The 26,649-nt window shown below is 44.5% G+C and overlaps 2 protein-coding genes across 3 annotated transcripts in view; both read left to right on the top strand.

The window, feature by feature from the left end:
• hm13 (histocompatibility (minor) 13) overlaps positions 1 to 26,649 on the top strand; it is a 79,467-nt gene that overhangs the window by 21,575 nt on the left and 31,243 nt on the right. The window lies entirely within an intron of this gene.
• Positions 4 to 11,556, top strand: LOC128443132 (peptidase inhibitor 16). Its single transcript, XM_053425891.1, has 6 exons — positions 4 to 757; positions 7,407 to 7,557; positions 8,171 to 8,238; positions 8,979 to 9,088; positions 10,214 to 10,305; positions 10,858 to 11,556. The coding sequence occupies exons 1-6, from the start codon at positions 461 to 463 to the stop codon at positions 11,475 to 11,477; spliced, it is 1,338 nt and encodes a 445-aa protein (XP_053281866.1). The 5' UTR covers positions 4 to 460; the 3' UTR covers positions 11,478 to 11,556.

The following is a 26,649-nucleotide window of genomic DNA, read 5'->3' on the forward strand; positions in this document are numbered from 1 at the left end:
AGAGGGGGGAGAAAAGAGAGGGAGAGAGAGAACCAGAGGGAGAACGAGAGAGAGCGACATGGAGAATATGGAGAGAGAGGATTGAGGGGGGTGCGTCTGTTGTGCGTACCAGTCGGTGCAGTGTGTGAAATGTGAACTGTGGGTGTGTGTCGGTGTGTGTATTTGTGTCGGTGTCAGTGTGTGTGTGTGTGTGTGTGTGTGTGTGTGTGTGTGGAGGGGAGGATCCTTAAACTCTTAAAGCCGGGTCAGAACAGCAGATATCGGCAGAGCTGAGAAGGAGAGGCACTGAGGAGGGAACACACACACTGAGACACACAGACACACAAAGACAAGAGGCCTATTGTGAACACACACACACAGTTGCTGGTCAATAACAGACACTTTCACAAACACACACACTCTTCATTGGACTCTGGACTGACCACTTGAGGATACATCCCTCAGGACTCTGTTTCCCATCATGCACCAGCGGAGCATCTCAGAGCTCCAGGGGGCCTCCACCCAGCAGGGGGCCTCGACCCGACGGACTACCCAGGATGAAGCCTCCAGGAGCTCCAGGTGGAGGAGGGGGGCCGTGCCTTGCAGCGTCTGCCCAGCGAGGGCAGCTCCTCTCTGGGCATGGTGGCTGGTGCTGAGCGCCCTGGTGCTTCCTGGAGCCTGGAGCTTTCTCAGCGAGGAGCAGGAGGAGATGCTGGTGGAGCTTCACAACCACTACAGAGGACAGGTGTCCCCCAGCGCCTCCGCCATGATGCCTCTGGTAAGACACCTGCAGAGACACAGGCCACGTCAGGGTCAAACATGAACAACTGAACCAGACCAGAGGGATTTTAATGTCAGGAGTAAATATTAAATTCTCTGACACTAGTGAGCGACAGGGAATGTCACAGACATTCTGTTAAATAAATTTTAACCTGCTCCTCCCATGAGGGTCAGAGGCTGGAGACTGTTAATAAAACCAGACGTAGACTCCCGGTCCAGGGCCTGAAGCCTGTCTTCTGTGTACTGACCAGCAGGGGGCGACTCCTCTGGTAGATTCTATAGAAAGTGACTCTACTTCTCACTTTATAACATCAGTAACATTCAGGAGTTTCTGTCTCAGTCTAGTTTCAAGTCTTCTTCAAACAGCTGATGTTCATTTAGGTGTCAGGTGTAGGTGGGCGTGTCCTCGAGCTCTCAGTGGGCCATGAACAGCTCCTCACACTCACACCTGCAGGAACTTTACAAGGTTGTGAGCAGAGTGGAGGTTGTAGGTTCGAGTCCCAGTGAGGAATCCACCCGTCACACACGAGTCATCAGCCTCTGAGACAAACAGGTCATTAAACGCTGTGGACGCATTTATAAAAGAGTTGAAACCTTAAAAATAAATAACACAAAACCATAACTGCTCTTGTGATACTGTGACAACCAGTGACAGAAGCTGTGAGTTCAGGACCAGCAAGAAAAACCCTGAGACACCTCAGCTCCCTCTGAACCATTTACTGTGAGGACATCAGTTTACTCTCTGCTGAGTATGAATCCATCTGTCAGTAAAAACAATCTAATATTGGAGTGGATTGAACCCCCCCGCCCCCCTCTTATTGTAGGTAAATGGAACATCCCACCTTAGACCATACCAAGTCACTCAAGATTCAGAAAGAGGCAGCACTATTAAAATAAGACCTCATCTCATAACCAGTTAAAGCTCCTGAAAGAAATGTGTTGTTCAGGTTCTGGTTAAGTGTTTGGACCCGTGATACGTTCAATATTATACAAGATATACAAGATATACAATATGCAAACAAGACAATCACACAAATACAGAATTATGATACAGAACGAAAGGTGCTTCAGATTCCGAGGAGCTAGTGAAGTGCAGTGTGCTGTGGCCAGGGGGCGCTGTTCTCCCTCCTCTGTCCGAGGGGAACCTCCGACTCAAATTGATCTTCTATCATTTTGAACAGAAAATCACAGCGGCTTTATGAACAAGACTCAACAGAAACAACGAGATGATTTTACGTCATATTTTTCCCTCTCATCTTTGTCCATAATTTATTTTAATTGTCTCCAGCTGTGAGTCGCTCCTTCAGCTCTGTCCTGAGTTGCATTGTGGGATTCCGTTGTCCGTCCACAGCAGAGCCAGACGTTACGTGACTGAAACCGATTCTACTTTTATCTTGTGAAAGATTCCGGGCGTTAACGGGACCGAGCCGAACGAGAGGATTCAACAGAAACAGAAATATTGATTTTCTTTTTGTTCTCAGGACACAAACACCTCATTCGCTGGATTCGTCTCAAACTTCACTTCATCTTGTTCTAATTATCTTTGTTTTCATGATCACCACTCGACTACTGGACAGTTTCCATGTTCTTTATTTCATTTCTCGTGTCTTGCTGAATCTAGTTAAAGTCCCTGAGAGCTTTGATCTGTGCTCCTTTGTTCTCGTTGGGATTTAAGAGTCTTGGTAATTTTTTTATAGAGATTTTACAAAACAGCTCATCTCTTAAAAGGAAAAGTCGTTTTTATTCAGTTTTCAGGGATCGAAGCTGTTTTCAGACATGAGATGTTTGTGTTCTTCTAGTTTCACACTCAAGTGGACATGTGTCCTCCATCTTTCTTTACAGTGGCAGCAGGTGTCCGTCGTCCTGTTGTCCTGTTGATCTTGGGGACGTTTTGTTTGGACGATGCAGAACTTTGGTTGAACAAAGTAAATAACCTGGCAGATAAATCGGGTTCAGACCAGTGGACACGATTCTTCTGCTTCAATAATCTTTCCCTTCATCGAATCTCACTCGTCCTCGCATCAGGATTCAGATCTCGTGTTTTTACAAGACGGCACAGAAACGCTGAGTGAAGCGAGGCCTGGCTTCCAGGAACCGACGGGTGTTTCCTCCCTCAGACTCCATCCAGCTCATAACGTGAGTGTTAGAGGAGGAATGCAGCAGGGAAATCATCCTCCAGACGGACGGGGGGGGGGGGGGGGGGGGCAGCCTCGGGGTTGAGAAACAGAGGAGATTGAGAAAGAGACGATGTTTAGAGAGAGAGAGAGAGAAATGAAAATTAGGTTGTGTGTGTCTGTGTGTGTCTGTGTGTGTCTTTGTGTGTGTGTGTGGAGACAGGTCTCAGCCTGTATCCACCGTATGGAAGCCCCACTGGGACATCTCCATATTCGTGTTGTTCTTCTCCCATAAAGTTTATTGTAGTGAAAGACAGAGAGAGGGACAGAACGAATAAGGAGGGAGGGAAAGGGAGGAAGGAATCAGGAGAGGGAAGGAAAGAGAAGAAGTGGACGAGGCATTAGCAAAGACAACAGAATCCTGTTTATATTGGAAAGAACAACATCTGTAAAATAATAATATCAGTCACCACAAACATTTCCTAGAGGAGTCAGTAGAAAAAAGAGTTTGACACGAATCAGTTTGACCAGTTCAGATGTTACTGGTGTGAAACCTGGTTCAGTCACAGTGAAAGAGCCGAGAGACGAATGTGACTCCACCAGGGACACACTGTACAACTGTAATACTGTAAAACTATGATACTGTAATACTCTAAAACTTTAAAACTAAAATACTGTAACACTGTAAAGAACTCATATCAAACGCCTGTTCTGCCGTATTTGATCCTGTTCAGTGAAACCCAGATAAAAAGTCCTGGACTCGAACCCACGAGTCGTGCAGCCCACACGACCGACGACCATCGTGCCAAAGATCAGAATCAGGAAAATAAACCATCTGGTTTTAGTCTCCACTGACAAAACTATCAAATAAACATCTTATAATAAATAATAAACTCAACAACAGACGTGATTGGATTAAATAAAACATACAGACTGTTTTCACTCAAGGTTGAAATATTGAATGAATGAATCAAATGAATAAAGTGTAAATAAAGATTGACGACACGACAGCTCCATCAGGGGAAGCCAAATCATCTCTATCACCCCCTGGTGGCTGGCTGCAGTACAGATCATTACCCCCCCCCCCCCCCCCTCCTCCATGTTAGCAGATGGGACACGGACCAAACCAGAGAATCAAAGCATTTCAGGTCGTTCTTCTCTCTCTGAAGTTTGTTCACGTGTTTCTGATCAGTCGGAATTGAATCAGTTAATTGATGATATAAATACACATATCAAACGCCTGTTCTGCCGTATTTGATCCTGTTCAGTGAAACCCAGATAAAAAGTCCTGGACTCGAACCCACGAGTCGTGCAGCCCACACGACCGACGACCATCGTGCCAAAGATCAGAATCAGGAAAATAAACCATCTGGTTTTAGTCTCCACTGACAAAACTATCAAATAAACATCTTATAATAAATAATAAACTCAACAACAGACGTGATTGGATTAAATAAAACATACAGACTGTTTTCACTCAAGGTTGAAATATTGAATGAATGAATCAAATGAATAAAGTGTAAATAAAGATTGACGACACGACAGCTCCATCAGGGGAAGCCAAATCATCTCTATCACCCCCTGGTGGCTGGCTGCAGTACAGATCATTACCCCCCCCCCCCCCCCCTCCTCCATGTTAGCAGATGGGACACGGACCAAACCAGAGAATCAAAGCATTTCAGGTCGTTCTTCTCTCTCTGAAGTTTGTTCACGTGTTTCTGATCAGTCGGAATTGAATCAGTTAATTGATGATATAAATACAGGCTGAGACTGACTCCTGATTGGTTCATTGGATTGGATCTGAAACAGAATAAGTAACAACAGGTCGGATCAGAAGCTGAGTGACAGCTGAGTGACAGCTGAGTGACAGCTGAGTGACAGCTCACTGGTTAACGACCCTGAGGAGGAGCAAACCCATAGATCACGAGTTTACTGAGTGATTCTATTGAGATGAACAGAAACTCAATCAGCTGTTCACAGACCACATGACCTCTGGTATGTTCCTCAGAGGTGTGTGCGTGTGTGTGTGTGTTTGTGTGTCTGTCTGTGTGTGTTTGTGTGTGTCTGTGTGTGTTACTGCACAACGACCCGAGAGTCATGACACGGACCAGATGTTGGGAGAGAGAGAGAGAGGAATGTGAAGGAGACCCCTGACTATTGTTGTTTGTGTCACCATCGAACAATAAACACATACACACGCACACACACACACACACACACACACACACACACACACACACACACGCTGGATTATTAAACTCTTTCAGTATCTTAGCAACAGTGACTCAGAGCTCCAGATGGAGACAGCAGGTCGAGTTGAAGACGTCCTCTGATCCGTCCAATCAGCTTTCACCAGGGTCTCACCGTGAGCACGTGATGCTGATGATGCTCTGTTTTCTCACCGAGTCTCTTTGACTCTTTGACTCTTTGACTCTTTGACTCTTTGTCTCTTTGACTCTTTGTCTCTTTGACTCTCTGGTCCAAACCCACAGCTTCCTAACAAACACATCAATGTTTAAAGACTCTGATATAAACACCAGTTCCTCAGCGATCACAGTTGGACACAGATATGTAGAGACTTCTGGAATTTGAAGATAGATAATAAATCCATGTAACTTCTTGTTTGAGATCATCTCCACGTCTTTGCTGCTGTAACGAGCAGCTTCTCCTCCGCTCTCTGAGTTCTGCTGATGCAGAGATGTTTCACATTCCTGGTTTGTAAAATGAATGAAGTGATTGAATGAGTTAAGTGGCGTCTTCTCTCCTGTGGTCGCAGCTCGTCACACATAAACAACCACCAGCAAAGAAACAGGCTCAAATCATTATGTCCAAATTGTTTTGATAAATCTTCAGTGATTATTATTTCTCCTCACATTGAAATCAACCATTAACAAAAATTAGTGACATGAGAACAACATTTGTAGGTTTTAATTGCAGGAACTGTCCAAAATTAAAAATATATATATATACTGTACCTCAGAGAGGGTCAGGCTGGGGTCAGGGTCACAGGTCAGAGGTCGGGAGGCTGACGGACGTTCCATCAGAGAACAGGATCTGATTCAGGAGCAGCTGCCTTTATCTGTGAATGAAGCAAACAAAAGAAAAAGAATAACTATCTTCATGTGTGATGTGTTCAGTCATGTGATCAGACATGTGATCAGACATGTGATCAGTCATGTGATCACACATGTGATCAGTCATGTGATCAGTGTTAATTTTGGCAGCTATTTTTGATTTAGTCTTAGTCTTAGTCTTTTGACGAAAATGCATATTAGTTTTAGTCACCTTTTAGTCATTTTAATCCTTCTTAGTTTTAGTCTAGTTTTAGTCGACGAAAACAAATTCCATTTTAGTCTAGTTTTAGTCACATTTAATAGCCACATTAAACTCCTTTTCTATAAAAACATATAGCTGCAGCCTAATAGCTTAAAAATATATATTTAATTTTAAATGTGAAAACAAAAAGGGAGAGCAGGTCAGACTGGAGCCGGACACAGAAACTGAACATCGGTACAAACCAACTGCAGCTTCTGCTCTGATGAAGAAGCTGAGGCGCTGATCTCTGAGCAGCTGAGACCATAGAAACTCTGGTTTTCACTGTTTCCATAGTTAAGAAGCAGTCGGTCACTGAGAGGCTGCTCCACGAGAACGCGCTCTGCTTTCACTGTGTCTCTCTGAGCGAAGTGCGCGAGGCGGGGGGCGGAGCTACGGACCGGAGCGCTATCTGGGGCGCACAGGCACACACACACACACACACACACACACACACACACACACACAGATTCACTCGCCCGCTACTGATACTTCATGACGGCCTGATACGATGATGTTTTAAAAATTATTGTGACTTAGTCAACCACCAACATTTTCGTCTCGTCTCGTCTCGTCAACGAAAATTAAAATAGATTTCGTCATAGTTTTTATTTTCAAAGATTTGTTTTCGTTACGTCTTCGTCTCGTCTTCGTCATGGAAAAAAGGTCGATAACGAATATATTTCGTCATCGTCTTCGTCAACGAAATTAACACTGCATGTGATCAGTCATGTGATCAGTCATGTGATCAGACATGTGATCAGTCATGTGATCAGACATGTGATCAGTCATGTGATCACACCCTGGGTCTAACAGAACGTGATGCTAGTAAATAAAAATGATGATTTTGCACATTGACTCGATTTGATGTTAAACGTCTTTTTTAAACTTTACTGTGAAAGTTAGGTTAAAAAGTCCGGAAGTGATGACGTGGGAGAACTTCAGTGACTTCCTGTGTGATGAAGACTCATGTTCCTCATGTTCCTCATGTTCCTCATGTTCCTCATGTTCCTCATGCTCCTCATGCTCCTCATGTTCCTCATGCTCCTCATGCTCCTCATGTTCCTCATGTTCCTCATGTTCCTCATGTTCCTCATGTTCCTCATGCTCCTCATGCTCCTCATGTTCCTCATGTTCCTCATCTGGAAGCAGCTCTGCAGCCGGGCGGAGCTTCTGCTGCAGGACTTCGTGAAACAAGTGATTTCCTGTGTTTCTCTGCAGAGATGGGATCCGAGTCTGAAAGTGATCGCAGAAGGCTACGCCGCTAAATGTGTCTGGAACCACAACCCGGAGCTGGAGGAGACCGGAGAGAACCTGTTCGCCGGCACCGGGCCCCTGGACCTCCGGGAGGCGCTGGAGAAATGGTTCCTGGGTGAGTTGGCTCCTCCATCTTTAAAAGGTGGAGAAGTAAATTAGCTGCAAACAGCAGAGAGACCAGCCAGAGAACAGAGTGGTGACCTGAGGAGGTGGAGGAGACCAAACTCAGAGGAACCTCTGGACTCATCAGCCGACACGACAGCGTCACAGGAGTAAAGTGTCATGAAGGGTTCGATTCCATTAACACTTCACTTTGTTAACGTGGAAATCAAACACAATCACTACATCTGTGTTTTTACTTGTGTGTCATGTCTGAATGTCGGCGGTGAAACTTGTAACATTCACACCAGAACAATCTGAGATGTACTCTTTTACTACTTTGCCCCATGTGGCCATAAAAGGTACAATAACAAAAACAATAACACAGGGATAATTAAATGAACTGTATCAGTGCTAATTCAGTCAAATATAAAGTTTATGATTTATGATTTATGATATGAGTAAAATTCAGATTTATAAATCGAATAAGTTTAAACTTAGTGCTTCAGTAGTATACAGTATGTGAGTACTAATACTTTTGATATTTTTAGTAAATTGTACTTCCTGTTAATTAAGAAATGGGATTTTTTAATTTTAATTATTGTTTGTATCTGACCCCAAACCTGCAGAACGTCTGGACTACAGCTTTCACAACAACAGCTGTGACGAAGACAAGATGTGTGGACACTACACACAGGTCAGACACACACACACACACACACACACACACACACACACACACACACACACACACACACTACACACAGGTCAGACACAAACACCCCAACACAGGTCAGACACTAGCACACATACACACACACAAACACACACACACAGAGTTCAGATACACACACAGGTCAGACAAACACAGGTCAGACACACACACACACACACACAGGTCAGATGCACGCACACACACACAGGTCAGACACACACTCACACACACACACACACACACACACTACACACACACAGGTCAGACACAAACACCCCAACACAGGTCAGACACTAGCACACATACACACACACAAACACACACACACAGAGTTCAGATACACACACAGGTCAGACAAACACAGGTCAGACACACACACACACACACACAGGTCAGATGCACGCACACACACACAGGTCAGACGCACGCACGCACGCACACAAACACACACACACACACACACACACACACACAGACACACACACAGGTCGGACACGCACACAAACACACGCACACACACACACACACACACACACACACAGGTCAGACGCACCCACTCAGGTCAGACACACACACACACACACACAGGTCATACGCATGCACACACACACAAGAGAAGTTTTCTTCAGATTATGAAACAAATTCTAAACCAGATAATTCACTTCTGAGATAGACATTTGTGTGTGTGTGTGTGTGTGTGTGTGTGTGTGTGTGTGTTACAGATGGTGTGGGCAGACACACACAGAGTCGGCTGTGCCTTCCACCTCTGTAACAATATGGAGGGTCTGGAGTGGGAGAGAGTCTCTTACCTCGTCTGCAACTACTACCCAGCGTCAGTACTTCTACTTATTACTACTACAATCAACAGTACTTTTACTACTATTACTTCACCACAACTATTACTGCTGCCACCGATCAATCTACCACTAAAATGAGCTACTACATTATTACTGCAACATCTACCACCAACAAAGTATTATTGCTATTTATACTGCTGCTAAATCACTAATAAAACTGTTTGAGGGGTACTCCGACTACTTGTTGGTGTAAACAAACCACTGGAGGTACTACCAGTATCAACCAGTTATGCAAAGCAGACAATATCCAGGGGCCCCACAGAACAGCTGAGGATAAAACTACAACTTGGATTTGGTTCCACGAGTTTCCCCCTGGTTCCTGTTCCCCCCCGTAGTCGTGTTAAACTCTCCTGAAAGCTACAAGCGATACTTATATCCGTTTATATTTGTAGTTTTACTACAATATAAATACAAAATACACAAATTAAATGAGGAAACCGGTAATGTCTATCATGAAAACCACTTCCAGTTATTACAAAAAATGAAATATAAAGCATTGAGAATTTTAAAACAGGTTAGGGAAGAATAAATAATATGAATACAATAAATCTAAAAGAGCTCATTTTCATTACTGATAAACGTTTAATTGGCAGATTTCTTATTCTCTAAAACACAGAATAATTCAATTAATGTCGATTCCAGAAGATTTAAAAGAAACCGACCACGAGATGTTTGATACAGAGGTCGATGAAGATCTTTGATTATTATGGAATTAAAGCAAAGTAAATATGAGTCTGTTTATTTCACTTTGAAGAATAATACAGATTTGTATTATAACAATATGTTAATGTGAAAAATAAACAGCTGCAGTTTAAATCATTTTCTTGTATAATTATATTATACCACTAATACTACAAGTAGTTTTGTTACTTCTACTATTTTTTACTAGTTTTACCGTAAGTACTCATACTACTACTACTACTACTATTACTACTATCTGTACTACTATTGGTACTACTGTCTGTACTGTCTGTACTATTCTCACTGACGTTATACACAGGCTCCCTCTGGTGGACAGTTCAGATTCTTCTTTGTGTTTATGTGTCGTTGTTGTATGAACAGTCATAATGAGTCGTGACCTTTGACCTCTGCGTCCTCAGAGGAAACTATGAAGACCAGCGGCCGTACGTGGAAGGTGACTGGTGCTCCAGATGTCCTGAGAACCTGCAGAAGTGTGAAAACAACATGTGTGGTGCGTCTCCCTCTCTATCTCTCTCTCCATCTCTCTCTCTCTCTCTCTCTCTCTCCCTCTCTATCTCTCCATCTCTCTCTCTCCATCTCTCTCTCTCTCCCTCTCTCCATCTCTTCATCTCGCTCTCTTTCTCCCTCTCTCGCTCTCTCTCTCTCCCTCTCGTTTACCTCCTCCTCCTCCCTGCAGCTCTCACCCCACAAAACCTCAGATTAATTCTATTTAATTTTTTAGTATTTAATACTTTGAATTTCAAAAGAAAACATTACTCTCCTGAGAGATTTGAATTATGACATTTGGCCGTTTGTTTGTTTTATTAAACTGAGTATTAATGATAAATGTTACATCTGTTTTATAGTAAACTGTACATAAGAATAAACATGGGAGTTAATATAATAAAAAATAAAGGTAATTAAAAGTTCATTTCTCTTTAGCTTTAATGTCTCCTCTCTGTTTTCTGCCTAAAAGTCAAATTGAATTAATCTCACTGAAGATGTTCGGCTGCAGATCTGAGTTCTGTTATAAAACCTGAACGTCTCCTGCTGTGTCTTCTAGTGGCCGACTCTGAGGAGGAGGAGGAGGAGGAGGAGGAGGATGAAGATGTGGAGGACGGTACCGACTGGGTGACGCTCGTTCCTCTTCCAGCGACCTCAGACCCCGCCCTTCCTCATGAGGAGCAGGGGAACAAGGAGGAGGAGGAGATGGTTGTTCCTCCTCCTGCAACAACTGAAGACCAACCTGTCTCCACCTCCACCACCACCTTCACCACCACCTTCACCCCCACCTTCACCCCCATATCAGACCCTGAGGACACCCCGTCCCCAGACACCCCGTCCCCTGACACCCCGTCCCCAGACACCCCCCCTCCACACGTCTACTCAACTACACTGGGAGAGGAGGACGAGGTTGTTGAAATGTTGGAGGAGAAGGAGGTGAAGGAGGACGAGGTTGTTGAAATGTTGGAGGACAAGGAGGTGAAGGAGGAGGAGGTGAAGGAGGAGGAGGAGGAGGAGGAGGAGGAGAGGAAGGAACCTCTGGATAAGACGGACAAAGAAAGAGAAATAGACGAATCACGAAAAAGACACCTGATCCCAGACAGACGGAATTCTGGATCAGTATCATCACCTTCTCTCCTGTTGGCGTCTCTGACTGGGATCCTGAGTCTGAGACTGTGAGGAGGAGGAGGAGGAGGAGGAGGAGGAGGAGGAAGAGGAGGAGGAGGAGGAGGAGGAGGAGGAAGAGGAGGAGGAGGAGGAGGAGGAGGAAGAGGAGGAGGAGTAGGAGGAGGAGGAGGAGGAGATAACCTCACCTTACACTTGCATTGACTGCACCTTGTTAAACCTGAACCTGTGGTAACAGAGTGAAATGGGTCAAATTAATAATTCACACTCATCTGGACTGAACAGCTGCTGTTTTCATAACATCTGCATTTTCATAACATCTGCATGAGTCTGGTCCGACATCTGGATCAGACAACTCGTTCCTAACCTGAAACTGAAATACAGAAACGTCACCGACGACTTCTCAACAGGTCGATTTCAGGAAGATGAAGCAATTTGAAAATGTCTCACTCTCAAACTTCTCAAACCGACCTGTGGACGCTCGGGGGTTTGAAGCTGGTCCAGAGTCAGCTGATCGCTTCTGTTGTGACGTCGCTGTGTCTCATCTCATGAAACTTTGAATAACCAGGAAACAGAGATCAGAGTGTGAGATGTGTGTGTTGTTGTTGTGAGATGTGTGTGTTGTGTTTTTAGAGGATTGTTAAAAAGTCTCTTTTCAAACTGACGACCTGCTTCTTCGTGATATATCTCGACTGTGCGACGTATACTCGCTCAGAACCACAACTGGACCGAGTCGCTAATAATTTACATATCTGTGTCTTAGTCGGCAGGAAATCACCATAACTATCAATTACTAGATATAGGAAGTCTGTAAATGTCTGTATATAAGATTAATAATGAAATAAACCTTATTTCTTCTTTTTGAAAGTTCACTGTACATGTGGCTCTTTTTTCTCACCAGTCTTTGATTTAACTTTATTGACTCTTCTGTCTGTGACGGCAGACGTGATCTTCATCGTCATCTTCAGACAAACACAAAGCTCAGATTCTCAGGGTGAAAACGTATTTTTTGCATAAAACTTTTTTTCAATGTTTATGCCGAAGATCTCAAATGAATCATCTCATATAATAAAATAGCTTTTCTAATGAAAGCAGGTTCATTGTCTTAAGGGTTAATTAACATGATAGATGTTGACTTTTCACAAAAAAAAATTTTTCTAGAGACAGAAATCTGATTGGTTTATTTTATTTCATAAAACAAAACATTAACATTTTTCTGTCTAGATGATTCAAAATAAAATACATAACTTGTACAGAAGCAACAATTTATCCTGACGAGTTTAGTTTCCTGCAGCTGAGGAGAGACAGAGGAGATCAGAAGATTCATAAGAATGAAAGAAGACAAGTAGAAACTCTCAAAGTAGAGAGAGAGAGAGAGAGAGAGAGAGAGAGAGAGAGAGAGAGAGAGAGAGAGAGAGAGAGAGAGAGAGAGAGAGAGAGAGACAGAGAGTTCAAATATTCATCACTAACTGCTCTCAGGCTATTTCTAACTTACTGCAAAACTGCATTAAGGGAGTGTGTTTGTATGTCTCTGTGTGTGTGTCTGTGTGAGTGTGAGTGTGAGTATCTGTGTGTGTGTATGACTGTGTGTATATGGGTGTGTCGCGTGCTTGTGTGTGTAAGTGTGTGTGTGTGTATCTGTGTGTGTGTGTGTCTGCGTGTGTGTGTGTGTCTCTTCCCTGCAGCAAATTTCTGCTCTAGAATTAAAACGACTTTGTCTCATTGCATTTCTTCTTGTTTCTCGACGTAGAGAAGTCACATGACTTCGATATCAGTCAAGCTTCCCTTGTTTGGACCAATGACGATAAATAAGATGGACGACATCAACAGAGTGAAGCCAAATCTTTAGCTAACAAGCTAACAAGCTAACAAGCTAACTAGCTGAGCTGAAGTAAATGCAGAAAATCAAAGTAGTTATATTACCACCAAGAGATTCTGTAGGGAAATGATGTATTTTAATGCATCTAATGTATTTTAATGTACTTAATGTATTTTAATCTATTTAGTTTAGTTAATGTAGCGACGGCTTCCTGCCAGAGGATGTTAAACCTGATTGAATTATTGTTATTACTGCTGCAGTTCCTCTTTTCAGCCTCTGTCGCTAATGTTTTCATATATAAATGTCAAGACGTAGAAACGTGTTGGAACACTAGGTGGCGCTATCAGCCATATTCAATCCGTTTTTTATTAATGTGATATTTAAACCAATATTAATGTGTTTAATTAAAGCACAGTCATATAATTTAGTTAAAACTGAACTCGATATGAATGACACACACACACAGACACACATACACACACACACACACATACACACACACACACGGAAGGTGTTTTGTGACGAGAGAAAAGTGTGAAAAACCAGGAATCGGTGAAAAGGATGGGTGAAAAAAAGAGAGGGAGGTGGAGGAGAGGAAAACCCTGAATGATGCTTAAACAAACGCTGATCTCAGCCAATCGGAGTGTCCGCCTCCCCTCCTCCTTGCATCCGGGCTCTGTGATTGGCCGGCAGCAGCAGGGATGCAGAGAGAGAGAGGGAGCGAGTGACAGGAGGATAAAGAGAAAAGCAGAAGAAGAAGAAACTGTCAGATGAGAACAGCTCTGTTCTTCACCTCTCTCTCTCTCTCTCTCTCTCTCTCTCTCTCTCTCAGTTCTTCAGTCTCTGCTTCACTCGCCCCTCTCAGAGCTGCTGCTGCTCTTCGCTCGCCCGTGCCTCTGTGTGGTTCCTGAGGAGAGAGAGGTTCGCTGCCCACAGACTGATGCTGTTTACGCTGCGGCATCATGGGAGCTGTAGTTTCCCAGGCAGCGCAGGAGGACAGCTGATTGGCAGAGGGACTGTGGGTCATCAGAGTTTGGGGATGTGAGCTGGTGGGCGGACGAGGCTCAGCAAACTCTCTCTCTCTCTCTCTCTTTTCTCTCTGTCTTCCCATTTTCTTGCTCTCTATTTGACCCTTGTTCTCCCCCATTCCTCCCTCTTCACCTCTCTCTGTAGATTCTCAGTCTGTCCTCCTCTCCCTCTCGGTCTCACCATCCTTCTGTTGTTACCCTTCGTCCCTGCATCTATCTCCCTCCTCCGAACTTCTGCCCATCCGAGGAGAAGTCAGGATGGGTTGTCGCTTCACTCGGATCAAGGTGAGTGACCTTCTGCAGGAGAGAGAACGAGAGAGAGAGAGATGGAGAGAGAGAGAGTAACAGAGAGAGAAGGAAGAGAATGGAGGGCAGATAATGAGATGTGATGGATACTGAGATGACCTGCATCCCATCACACATGCACACACACACACACACACACACACACACACACACACACAGACACACACACACACCCACACACACACACACACACACACACAGTAGCCTTCAGTCATCTTCTCCCTCCGTCATTGTCTGAGTTCACTGGTACTATCTGGGTTAAGGGTGTGTGTGTGTGTGTGTGTGTGTGTGTGTGTGTGTGTGTGTGTGTGTGTCTGTGTGTGTGCGTGTGTGTGTCTGTGTGTGTTTATTGAAGAGACAGAGTGAAGAAGTCAGAGAAACAATTAGAGGAAGATGTAAGTTTTGTCTCTGACACTCAACTGATCACATTTCTTTAATGTTCAGATTCTTTACGTTCAGATTCGTCCCTGAAGACTTAGAGAAGTGTGAAGTGTGAGCAGCTGCTCATTCAAGTCTTATTATTTATTTATAATATTATTCAATGTTAATCATATTGAAATTAATTCATCTCCATCAGTTGCGATGCTATGATTTACAGATGTTACACAAACACCTCACAGAGCTGTTGGGCTCCACAGGTCTCCCATCAGGCTGTTGGTAAACTACAGTTTACAGATGTCCCTGAACACCTCTATTGATTGATGCTAGGATTTAAAGATGATCCTCAACGCCTCACAAGCTTTAGTGGCCATCGTTTGTCCATCACGAGCATTACGTATTAGCCTGTGTTCTGTGTAGTGACCAGCAGGGGGCGACTCCTCTGGTAGTTCCTATAGAAAGTGACTCCACCTCTCACTGTATAACGTCAGTAAACATGTCCCTCAGGAGTTTATGTCTCAGTCTCTAGTTCCAAGTCTTCATTTAGTAGATTATGATCATTTAGAGTCAAACTGATCATAAAGCACCGTGTGGTTTGGACAAAATGTCAAACTGGAGGCTTCAAAATGGCGTCTCACTGGGTTGATGCCTGGAACCAGGACTGGAGCTGAAGAATGTGATGGTCATCATCGCTGCAGATCTCCACCATTTTGGACTTTAGTGTCCAAACAGACGTCAGAGACACGTGAATCTGAGACTGAGTGAAACGAGAGTCTCTCAACAGAACCGTTTGTCCTCAGTGCCAAGAATCACGTCCAGAATCGACCAGTGAGGATCTTCAAACTGGCCTCGAGACTGACTGGACTCCTCGGCCTCGACTCTGATGGACGATCTGCGACACTCAGGCAGCAGCTGAGGAAATATAGTGAAAAGGTTCCAAGTGGATCAGTGGGTTTGTAGAGTTGTTGTGTGCTTTCTGGTTTGCAGACTGATATGTGCAGCGACTGCTGGTGAACACGTGTTCCTCAGGAGCCACTTCACATCACGTCCTCCGTCCTCGTGTCTCTGTCTGTCTGCTGCTCTGTGGTGTCGTCCGCTGACGTCCTGGACGTGTCCTCATCTGATGAGGCGTTTGTTTGTATGAAACCTCCTCTGACATGCGTAGCTGGATAATCGAGGTGTCCCGGCGCTCGGGGAGCCTTCGTCCTGCTGTCGTCCTACAGATTGCTCGGCTCTGCGTGTCTGAAGCTCGGCAGCGAGTCGAGCCTCTGGAGCATCGAACCGTTCAACCAGCTCATCAAGACGCAGGAAACCTCAGAGCTCCACAGACAACCATCACAGAGATGTGTCTTCACGCCCGAGGAAGCAGAGAGAAATAAGTGGCAGAGCTCGATAACAAACAAACACTTTCCTGGAAAAACTCCTTTACAGAAGCAGAGCTCTGGTCTTGATGTGTGTGAGCTGCTGATTCGTTATTTATTCAAACAGAAGAATTGAGCAAAGACGTTTTCCGAGCATGAGCAAAAGATCTGTGTCACTTTCAGCTCTGCATTCACACATTTTGATAAATGACACTTTAAAAAATGAAAATATGTTTAAAAAAATAGGTTAAAACTCAGATGTTGTTTGTCACTTCTCTTCACAAACAACTGTCACCAGACGGGAAAGTGAAAGTTGGACGACTTTGTTTCTGTATTTATTAATTTGTTGATCTGATTTTGTTCAGGGGAAGATTGTGACTCTTTCCCCTCTGTGACCAGTTGCTGGTGTGGAACTGGTTCAGTTGGTGAACCTGTGAAGAACCAGTTTGCTTTCCCACAGATTAAAGCCACATATGTTATAAAACATTTGGTCTCAATGTTTGGATCCTTCTTGTTGATCACGCTGACTCCGCCCACAGCCCCTGACTCCTCCTCCCTCTCGACCAGCGTCAAACCGAACGCTGCCATCTTGTGTTGCTCGTGCTCTGGAGAAGTGATTTCATGTCTCATCCCAGGATCCAGAGTCAATGTCAGCTGTCAATCACACACAGAATGAAACTGGGGACAGAGAAGAAGACCACACTCGATTTGTTTCTGATACCAGGACGGTTGGATGTGGTGTCATGTGACTGAACAGGCTGGTGGAGTGTGCTGGGCTCTATGGCCTGTGGGGGGGGGACACGACTCTTTATATGATAAACCTGAGGAGATGAAAACAGTGAGGACATTTCTGTTTCGTGCAGAATCGAGTGAATGAACGATTCTTCAACTGTCCAGTAGAAGACTAATTATTAAAAACCAGATCCAGAATGTTGAACATCCTAAAACACAAACTGTGAATAATCTGAACGAGTTCAACAAAGAGTCCAACTTTCCTTCTCTTTGTCTTTTCGGGACAAAACAATGGATCAAAATAAAGAGAGCGCTCCGAGCTTCAATCATCAGTGCAGCAGCAGCATTCAGGGTTTTGACAGTTTGAGCCACGCAGAAGAAGAAGTGACTCACTTTCCACTTCACCCAGATCACAGCTCACAACGCATCCACAGGATCTCTCTGAATCCGTCAGAGGAGAAAAACATGGGCTCAGCCGAGGATCAGTGGAGAATAGAAGCCGTCGGGGTCGAGCTTTTGTTTAATAAGTGAATATGTCCTGATAACTTTGTTATTTCTGGAGATATGCAGCATGTCGACCAATCAAATCTCCACGAAAAAGAATAAGGCTTGTTCATGCTGCGATGCTTTGGCCACTAGAGGGAACTGTCACCTGATTGTAAACACGTCCTTTGCATATATTTAACATCTGGTTTGGTCCATGTCCCATCTACTAACATGGAGGAGGCAGGGTATATTAGAGCATCCAGCCACCAGGGGGAGAACAACATGTTTTGTCATCACTTTCGGGGAAGCGAACAAATCTAATTTTTCCGTCTGAGACAGAAACACGGTTTGATTTCCAGTATTGTTCTTACAGATGAAGTTTTGATCGCATCATATTAAATGTTACATGAGTTTTAATGTTTTCTTTACGATACTTAAAAACACACAATCGCTTTTGTCTGATTAGATTCAGACGTGTATTTATGTTTTTATCAAAGTGACTGAAGCTGGCGGAATCAAACCCTCGGACTCGGCCTGGTGCAGTTTGCTGAACATGACACTCGAGTCTGGATCCTACGAGCTGACGCTGATTCTGTTAGAGACCGAGGAGTGTTGCATTTTACAGAGTTCTGCCCTTTGAGTGAAAACTGAGTCAAAGCTTCATCGAGAGAGAGAGAGAGAGAGAGAAGGAGAGAGAGAGAGAGAGAGAGAGAGAGAAAGAGAGAGAGAGGGAGTCAGTTTGTGTTACTGTCAAAGTGCAGTGGAGCGTCACACACTTCTCGAGGCTACAGCACATCACTCTCACTCTATGACTTCTTCATGTGTGTGTCTGTGTGTGTGTGTGTTACCATGCATGTGTGTGCATGTTTCTGCACATATGACTTTCTATGAAGCAGGTTTTATACATTCATGTTTCTTTTATGTTTACGTATGTGTGCACAGCTCTCTCTTTGTGTGATGTTCTGTTAATGTGTGTGTCTGTGTGTTTCTGTTAAAGGTTGTGTGTGTTTCTGTTAAAGTGTGTGTGTGTGTGTGTGTTTCTGTTACAGTGTGTGTGTGTGTGTGTGTGTGTGTGTGTGTGTGTGTGTGTGTGTGCGCTGCAGGCCCTGTACTGAGACTGTAGAGACTGGTTGTGGCCCAGGGGTCCCAGCGAGCTGCAGGATCCTGACCCACATCGTGCTGCGGTTGAGACCGAGTCTCTTTAACTTTCCTGCTTCTTAACTTTCATCACGTTATCACACAAACACACACAATCACAGTTTTGTCATCGCTCATCACACAATGACAGAGCGTCCTCCGGGGCCGGGGCCTCACTCCTCTGTCTGCAGCCCACACTACGCTGACCTACAGTTTTTTACATTATCCACAATGAGACATGTAGTATAATAAGAAATATTTTAAACACAATTACTGAAGAATATGAGTGAATTATGGGTAATAATATGGCTGCTTTTCCAGATAGATATCCTCAGACCTGTGTTGTATCTGAGACTGAGTTGTTTTCTGACAACACGTTTTTAAATCTGTTATTTAATCAAGGTAACAGAAACGTTGACTTGTTATGAAAGGTCAAAGTTCAGCCCCGAACACGACAGCAGCTGTTTCCACCAATTAACACACGTTCAGTCTGACAGGGAGATGATCAGCTGCTGTTCGACCTGGAGCAGAAACCTGCTCACTCGTCTTTCCTGAGTTCAACCGGCTCAGGTTCGTTTAATATAACACAAATGAATCACAGCCCACATCATGCAACACAAGTGAAGTCAGGAACTCCACAAAGTGAGATCAGAGCAGTGAGGGACCTGGTTCCAGAGGCAGAACTCCCCCGGTGGTGCTGAGGGTTCATGCTGCACCTTCATCCAGCAGCAGATCCACCAGGTTGAACAGAGGGAACAAGAAGCTTCAGAGTCTCAGAGCTTCTCCACATCATCAACACTTTGTTAAGTCAACACTAACAAGGAGAAAGTTTCCTCTTCTCTCCCTGAGCGTCTGTTCTGTGTAACTCTGCTGAGTGGGTTCCATCTCCTGTGAGAACAACTGACTGAGAGTCACAGACACAACTAGCTGCAGCTGAAGAGTGAAGCTGAACTGAGATCAGTTCAAAACACTCTGAAGTTATTAAAAACCAGAGTTCATCTCCAGTATTCAGCAGGAAGCTGTTGATCAGTTAACGTTACACAGTGTGGCTTTAAAAGCTGAATGTTCCACGATGTTCCTTCTTCTCAGGACAAGACTCGAGAGCCTCCTCCCCCCCGACACCGAGAGGAGCTGCACTACGTGGACGAGTACGGCCAGCCAATCACGGTGCAGGTAGAGGGGCGACAGGGACGAGGGGACAGGCGGCGCCGCTCCCGTTGTGCCAATGAGTGCAGCGCTCCCACAGAGCGGCACTGGGAGGCCCTGAGAGCCATGGGCCTGATGGAGGGAGAGGAAGGTCAAGGAGACGCCTACAGCGCAGGGTCGGTAAACTCTCCTCACGGGCACGAGGCTGTAGATGTGACTGTTTGGATGTAAGAGTTTTGAATTGGGGAATGAATGTGGCAGGAGGGAAATGGGGGGGTGGGGGGGGGGGGTCTGGGACGAGGGTGAGAATGAGTTTACAAGGTCAGATGATGATGTTGAGTCGCATGAATTTCACCAGTGGAAGGTCGTCCTGCTGAGACAGCTGTCAGTGCAGATATGGCATCATCATCATGTAGATGAGATGATGAATATTCATGGAGACATTTACACACCGATCACACCTCACATCTGAGGCATAAATAAACCAACATGACAAACTCTGCTTTATGAATTCACCTCCTCACAGAACATGACAATCTGCTTCCTCTACAGGCCCTACTATGGTCACATGACCGTGTCACCTGACCGTTACTCGGCCAATAGACACATGATGATTCCTCCCGATGTCTACGCTGCCAGCGGCTTCCTGCCCAGGTCCTCCACCGAGCAGCACCCGGGGAGCAGCTACCTGCCCACCGTCTCCTACAGCTTGGATCACCTGGACAGACTCGACTACCAGGTGCTCAGTCGGGTTCTTTTTATTCTCTTCTGAATTTATGTTTATGGATTATCGTGACAGTGCAGAGCTGCTTCCAGACGCTGAACTCGACAGACGTTCTCCTTCTGGCCTCCCAGCATAGAGTCGTGATGTTTTCCAGTTTAACTTTGGAAATAAATAAAGACTTAATACGTAAAAAATACAGAGACACAACAAACACTGTGTTAATATAAGTTCAGCGTCTGGTCGGCTTCATAAGGTTTTACACATTGACAGCTAAATACTATAGATCTGTTTCTTCAATAAAATAAAATAAAATATATACACATATACATCCCCTCAGAAATTGCCCTCTCTCTATTTATTGTCCCCCCCGACCATGAGGTGATATCTCCGCCCCTTCTTGTTTCCAGGCTCCAGACATGTCGCCCTACCAGCCGAACTCAGAGAGCTGTCTGATTGGCTGCTACAACACTGAAGGGATGGAGCAACAGAATTTCCCCAGACAGGTCTTTAATCTCAGAGATTATGTTTCACTAGTTTCATCATTCTCACTAAAATGTTGCTTGTACTTTATTATTTTTAAATAATCCTTTCTCCCTCTTCAGTCCGACTACCGTCATCCCTGGCGGCCTGATGGTCCTTTCGGATACCTTCCACTTAGTGAGCTCGACAGTGGGCTAGGTTGTGGACCCGATAGCCCCGACCACCGGATGGCGCTCTCTGAGGCCGAGACGGACGCCATGTCATCGCTGCCAGGCCACACCCCTTCCTCTCAAGGCTCCTCCTCTTCATCAGAGTCCCTCACCTCCTCTGAACCCAGCGACTCTGGCTTCCACAGCGTCAGCACCGGGGAACACCGGCGGCTGCACAAAATTCAAGGAAGCCACGGCCATCGGCAATCTCATCATCTCCGCACAGGCCACTCCCCTCGAGAGCAGAGAGGACGCTGGGATCTGGAGTCCATCCCTGAAACCACTCAGATGAGTCACCCTGGAGCCCCTCTGGCTTCTCGCTGCACCGTGGGTAACAGCACGACCACGACAGTTCACTTCCACCGAGCGGAGCGGAGTCCCACTCGCCACCGAGCACCACCCTCCCCCTCCATCGGTAAGTTGAGCTCCAAACAGAATTTCATCAAACTGTCCATTGATCCCACAGTTTACTCATGTGTTTTATATATGTCTTGATTTTTTTACCCTGCCATTCGCCCAATTGGATAAGAGTAGGAAGCTACAGTGTGAGGAAAGGCTCAACACACTTCTAGATTCACAGAACCGTCTGTACTCTATTTCTTTTTTCCATCTGTAGGTTGCCATACTGAGCCCTGCCAACGGAGAGCGCTGTGGTTGGAGCAGCAGCAGGGAAGAGGCGGGACGATAGAAGCTCCAGGTCGGAGTCGAACGATACAAGATTTGACCGAGGGCCAGCGCCTCCGCAGGGCCAGTCACCCGACTGTGATCGATCCAAACACTCTGAGCAACGAACTCCAGAACCACCAGCCAGGTACAGCCAGCAGCACTCTGGGGCCAAGGAGCAGGGCCAGTTATCCCAGTAACTGCCACCCCAACAGTCACCTCAGTACAGACAGAACCAGTCTCACCAATCATCAGAACTCATTGAGAACCAGCCAAGGCTCCGTTCGGAGCAGAGAGGAGGACACCCTCTCCAAGAGTCCTGGATCTGGCTCCAGTGGAGCCTCAGACTGGCGAGGCTTTCAGACCCTTGGGAATCGTTCCGGCAACCTTAAAGGGAGTTCTGCTCCTGTTTACAGCACACTGGGTGCACCACAACGGAGGCCTCGCTCTCCACCCTCCCCCCGCTCCAGACTGTCCAATCAGAAGTCAGTCAGGAATCAGCTGCTCAGAGCCAGAGCTTACCGCTTGGCCAGGGAGCGCAGTGAGGTCACAACCGATGAGGAGGTGCGAGGAGACGGGCGGAGACAACGGGAGGATGAAGGAGAGGACGGCAGGTTGGTGGGTCGATACTGTAGCCGGACGGAAAGGAGACGTCACCTGGCGCAGTCACGGCAGCACAGAGAGAGAAGAGGAGGGGAGGAGCTGGCCGGAGGAGGTCAGGGGTCACTGTCGTCTCAGACGGTGCTGGAGCTGAGCCACATGAAGCAGAACCGGCTGAGGAACAGCAAACTGCTGGATGACTGGACAACAGTGGAGGAGCTGCTGACTCATGGGACCCGAATGGAGAGTGACAGTCAGCTCTGTCCCAGCCCTCTGTTATCGGTTACTACTGTCTGACTGCTCCCACCCAATCCGACCATCAGTAACTGACACCTCCGAGCTACCACACAGCTCCAGATTCACTGAAGGTTTGTGTGGTTAAAGTTAACTGAGTTCGACGTTTGTGACTGAGCTCAGTGATCAATCCAACATCACCAGTGAATTACAGAAAACATCACATTATCTAAAACACGTTAACACTCAATTTGCAACATTTAGCAAAATTCTGTGAATACTGTTAAACAACAGGGATCTGACAGAAAGAGAATCATGATGTAAAGAAATGGCGGCTCTCAGGTCCGTTGGTCTTCGATGGTGTTAATAGTTAATCTCATGGCCTCATGCAGAATCTTCACATTTACGAACATCTAGGATCAAAGTGAAAAAGTTAAAACAGCTGCTAATCAGCTGAAAAGCTCGTTGTTAAGTTTCTTGCTATGATAACTTTCGGTAGCAGGTTATGCTGCGTTCATGTCATATCGTTTAAGTGGGAGATGTTGGGAATTACTGACAGTAACGATATTTACCATCTGCTACAGACATTTCACCAAACTGCTCGAAATTACATCAGAATGAATCCAATACTAAAATTAGCTTATTTAACCCATACACGGTTTAGTTTCACCTAACAACAAACTGGACCAATGACTGAATATAAACATTCACAACATCACAGTTCTCAAAACTGAAGCCAAAAGCATTTTGATTGCCCCCTGGTGGCTGACTGCAGGATCTGTCGTAAAACCTGCCTGAACTAAAATACTAAATGTTAAATAAATGTTTCTCAAAGTTTGTTTCTTTCATTTCAGGTCGTTCTTATCACACTTATCTCAAGTGTTCATGTTTCTGATCAGTTTAGTTATTTGATGATATAAAAACAGGCTGAGATGATAGACAGCTGAAACTGACTCGCGATTGGTCGAGCAGACATCGATGTACAATATATTATAGGCAAATAACACAACAGAAGTAGCTAGCTTAGCGATAGAGCTAACCACCTGGAACAGAGCAGCATTAGCTCCCAGGCTAATTAGACAACTTGCTAGGGAGGTAGCTGTTTGCTAATTGACTTGCTAGGGGGTTAGCTCATTAACTAACTTTATGTTTTAATGAAGACGTTTCAGAGATCCTCAGTTCATGGGGAACCAGGGAACAAGTCAGTGAGACAATCTGGTGGCTGAGGGACTCAACCACACTTTACTTTATATAATCTATAAATGTAGCTCAAGAAAGAAATGCTATAAGAATAAAAGCATTTAAAATACTAATGTCCCGTTCTCACTGTACTTTAAGTTTGTCTGGAGCCTCACAGTCGAACCCTGAGGATTAAATATATGTTAAATATATATATAAATATATACAGCTGCACATAGTTGGATCTAACATTACAAAATCAAAGTCCCACAGTAATCTCAGTGAATCTGGATGTTGTGTTGTTTAGGAAGCTCAAAGCCAAAGATAACACCGGGGCTCGGGAGGAGTCACATGAAATCTCTCAGAACCAGTTTCAGTCTGAAGAGAATCTGGGACGAGGCCTGTACCAGTATCAGCTGGGCTTCTGTCACTGGACGGACGGATTCTACCCACACCAGCCTGACTGGGACTGGGACGATACATCACACCACTGATTGTGTTGCCTTGTGGAAAAGTGTCTTCACCTCCTTTTTGCTGGTTTATTGCCTTTGTGTCCGTCTCTTTGTGCCAGAAAATGTCAAAGTCTTTGAAACAGTCTGTGTGTCCAAACGTCTGTTTGGAAACAGATGTCTTCTCAAACAGAAACCAGGTGACGTGTCACCTGGTTTCTGTTTGAGAAGATGTCTCTTTGTCCGTCTGACTGATCACTGCAGTAAATCTGTTCAGCTGATGTTGTGCAACACCTCATGAATCAGAAATAATTTCATATTTAAAGACATAATTTGACATTTTGGTGATTAACACAGATGAGAAGACAGAGAGTCTGTGATGTCGCTGAGCTCAGTGTGAAACGTTGATTTTAATGCATTTGAACCTCATATACAATCAGTCTATGATTTCAACTCGTGTTGAGTCGTGAATCTGCTGGCAGTAATAACATAATGACGTTACCACGGCGACCAAATGAACTGCGTCATCCACTTCCTCCATTCAAACAGAAACCGTGTGAGAGACTTTTACCATCAAAGACTCTGCAGTTCCATTAACCTTTATTTGTTCATGAGGTTCATTGAGGGAGGTCCTGATTTACAGAGATGTCCATATAATTAATTTTTTTTCCAAAATGTCAAATTATTCCTTTAATATGTTTCCGCTTCTGAAATTTGTAGAATGTTTCCATCTGACGTGTGGACACGTGAACTACATGTTGTGTACATGTCCCTGTGCTGTCAGGTTTTCAGGTCGGTTTATTTTTCTCATGTGAGTCTGTGAGGTCATATTTGCGAGTCAAACTCGTAAATATCGATATCACGTTGAAAGGGACTAGGAACTGATACTGTGTGAATACAGAGGAAGATTCATGTGAAAAATGTTTATCAGGTTCAATGTTCTGATGTAATAATGTGTTATAATGAAACTGTTCGATGCAATTTTCTTAGTGAGTACTAAGAGTGAATTCCTGGAAACGTGAATCACAAAGCAAATGAATATATTTGAGGATTTCTTTTTTTAAAGAGTGTGTGTGTGTGTGTGTGTGTGTGTCTGTGTGTGTGTGTGTGTGTGTGTGTGTGTGTGTGTGTGTTTGTGTGGAATATGGTTAGTTGGCATACAGAGTTTGGTACTAACTTGTTCGTTGTGTTTAGCCAAAAATTGTATGACTTTGGTTTGTGGACAATCTAGAAACTTATCACTGTATAATGTAAAAGTATATTTATATACTTATTATTTTATAATGACATTAGTTTTGTATATTTCATTTTTTGCCTATAGTAGATTAATTCTGCTTTTCTCCGACATCTTGCTCAGCTAGTAGAAGTCAGTGTACAATCAACCGTTAGCATACACTGGATTTATTATTGCATCGTAAACCTAGCATGCTAACTCAAACATTTACAAAAATCACTGTAAATGAAGATGGACGACAACATGCCAAAACATCCGGATCGCCCCCTGGAGGCGGCAATATGGGTCATAAGCCCCTTCTGCCCATGTTAGCAGACCGGACATGGACCAAACTAAAAAAATCGAATTACATGTTAAATGAATGTTCTGATGGTTTCTATCTCCGTTTGTTCACGTGTTTCTGATCCGATTGGTTTGAATCAGTTATTTGATGATATAAAAACAGGCTGAGACGTCATGATTGACAGCTGATACATCTGACTGCTGATTGGTTGAGCTCAGACTGTAAATGACGTCGCCACCACAAGATGGCAGCGTTCGTGTCCGTGATACTTTGGCTTCATATTTATGCTGTCGGAGGAAAAGAAGACGTGTCGTCCATCTTTGTTGAACGAGCATGTCCAGGTTTACTCAAAGAACTGTGAGTGTTAAGTCAGTGTGTGTGTATTTTTCCCCAGAACTGAAGTTTAGTAACTGAATTAAAATGACAACAACAAAGTCATTTCGTTAGTGAGTATTTAGAATATATAAATCCATCTCTAAGTATTGTTGGTTTTCAGAATCTCTGATCAAAAGGAAGACGCCCGGTTAAATCTTGAGATTTCTTCTTCAGAATCTAATATTTTTTACAACTTGGTTCTGAGTTTTTTTTTTGATCAACAAAATCCAGATTCAGACAAAACTCGTGTGAATATCAAAGCCTGACAGATTCCTTTGATCATCAGAGCTCAGGGGATTCTTCACCTGTCAATCAACTAAGATATATCAGAGCCCGACAGCTAGCCTGGATAGCTCGTTATCTTAGCTACACAAAAGTATCAAAGAAAATGAATCACAAACAA

The sequence above is a fragment of the Pleuronectes platessa genome, chromosome 6 (genome assembly GCF_947347685.1).
Source record: "Pleuronectes platessa chromosome 6, fPlePla1.1, whole genome shotgun sequence".
Classification (NCBI taxonomy): Eukaryota; Metazoa; Chordata; class Actinopteri; order Pleuronectiformes; family Pleuronectidae; genus Pleuronectes; species Pleuronectes platessa.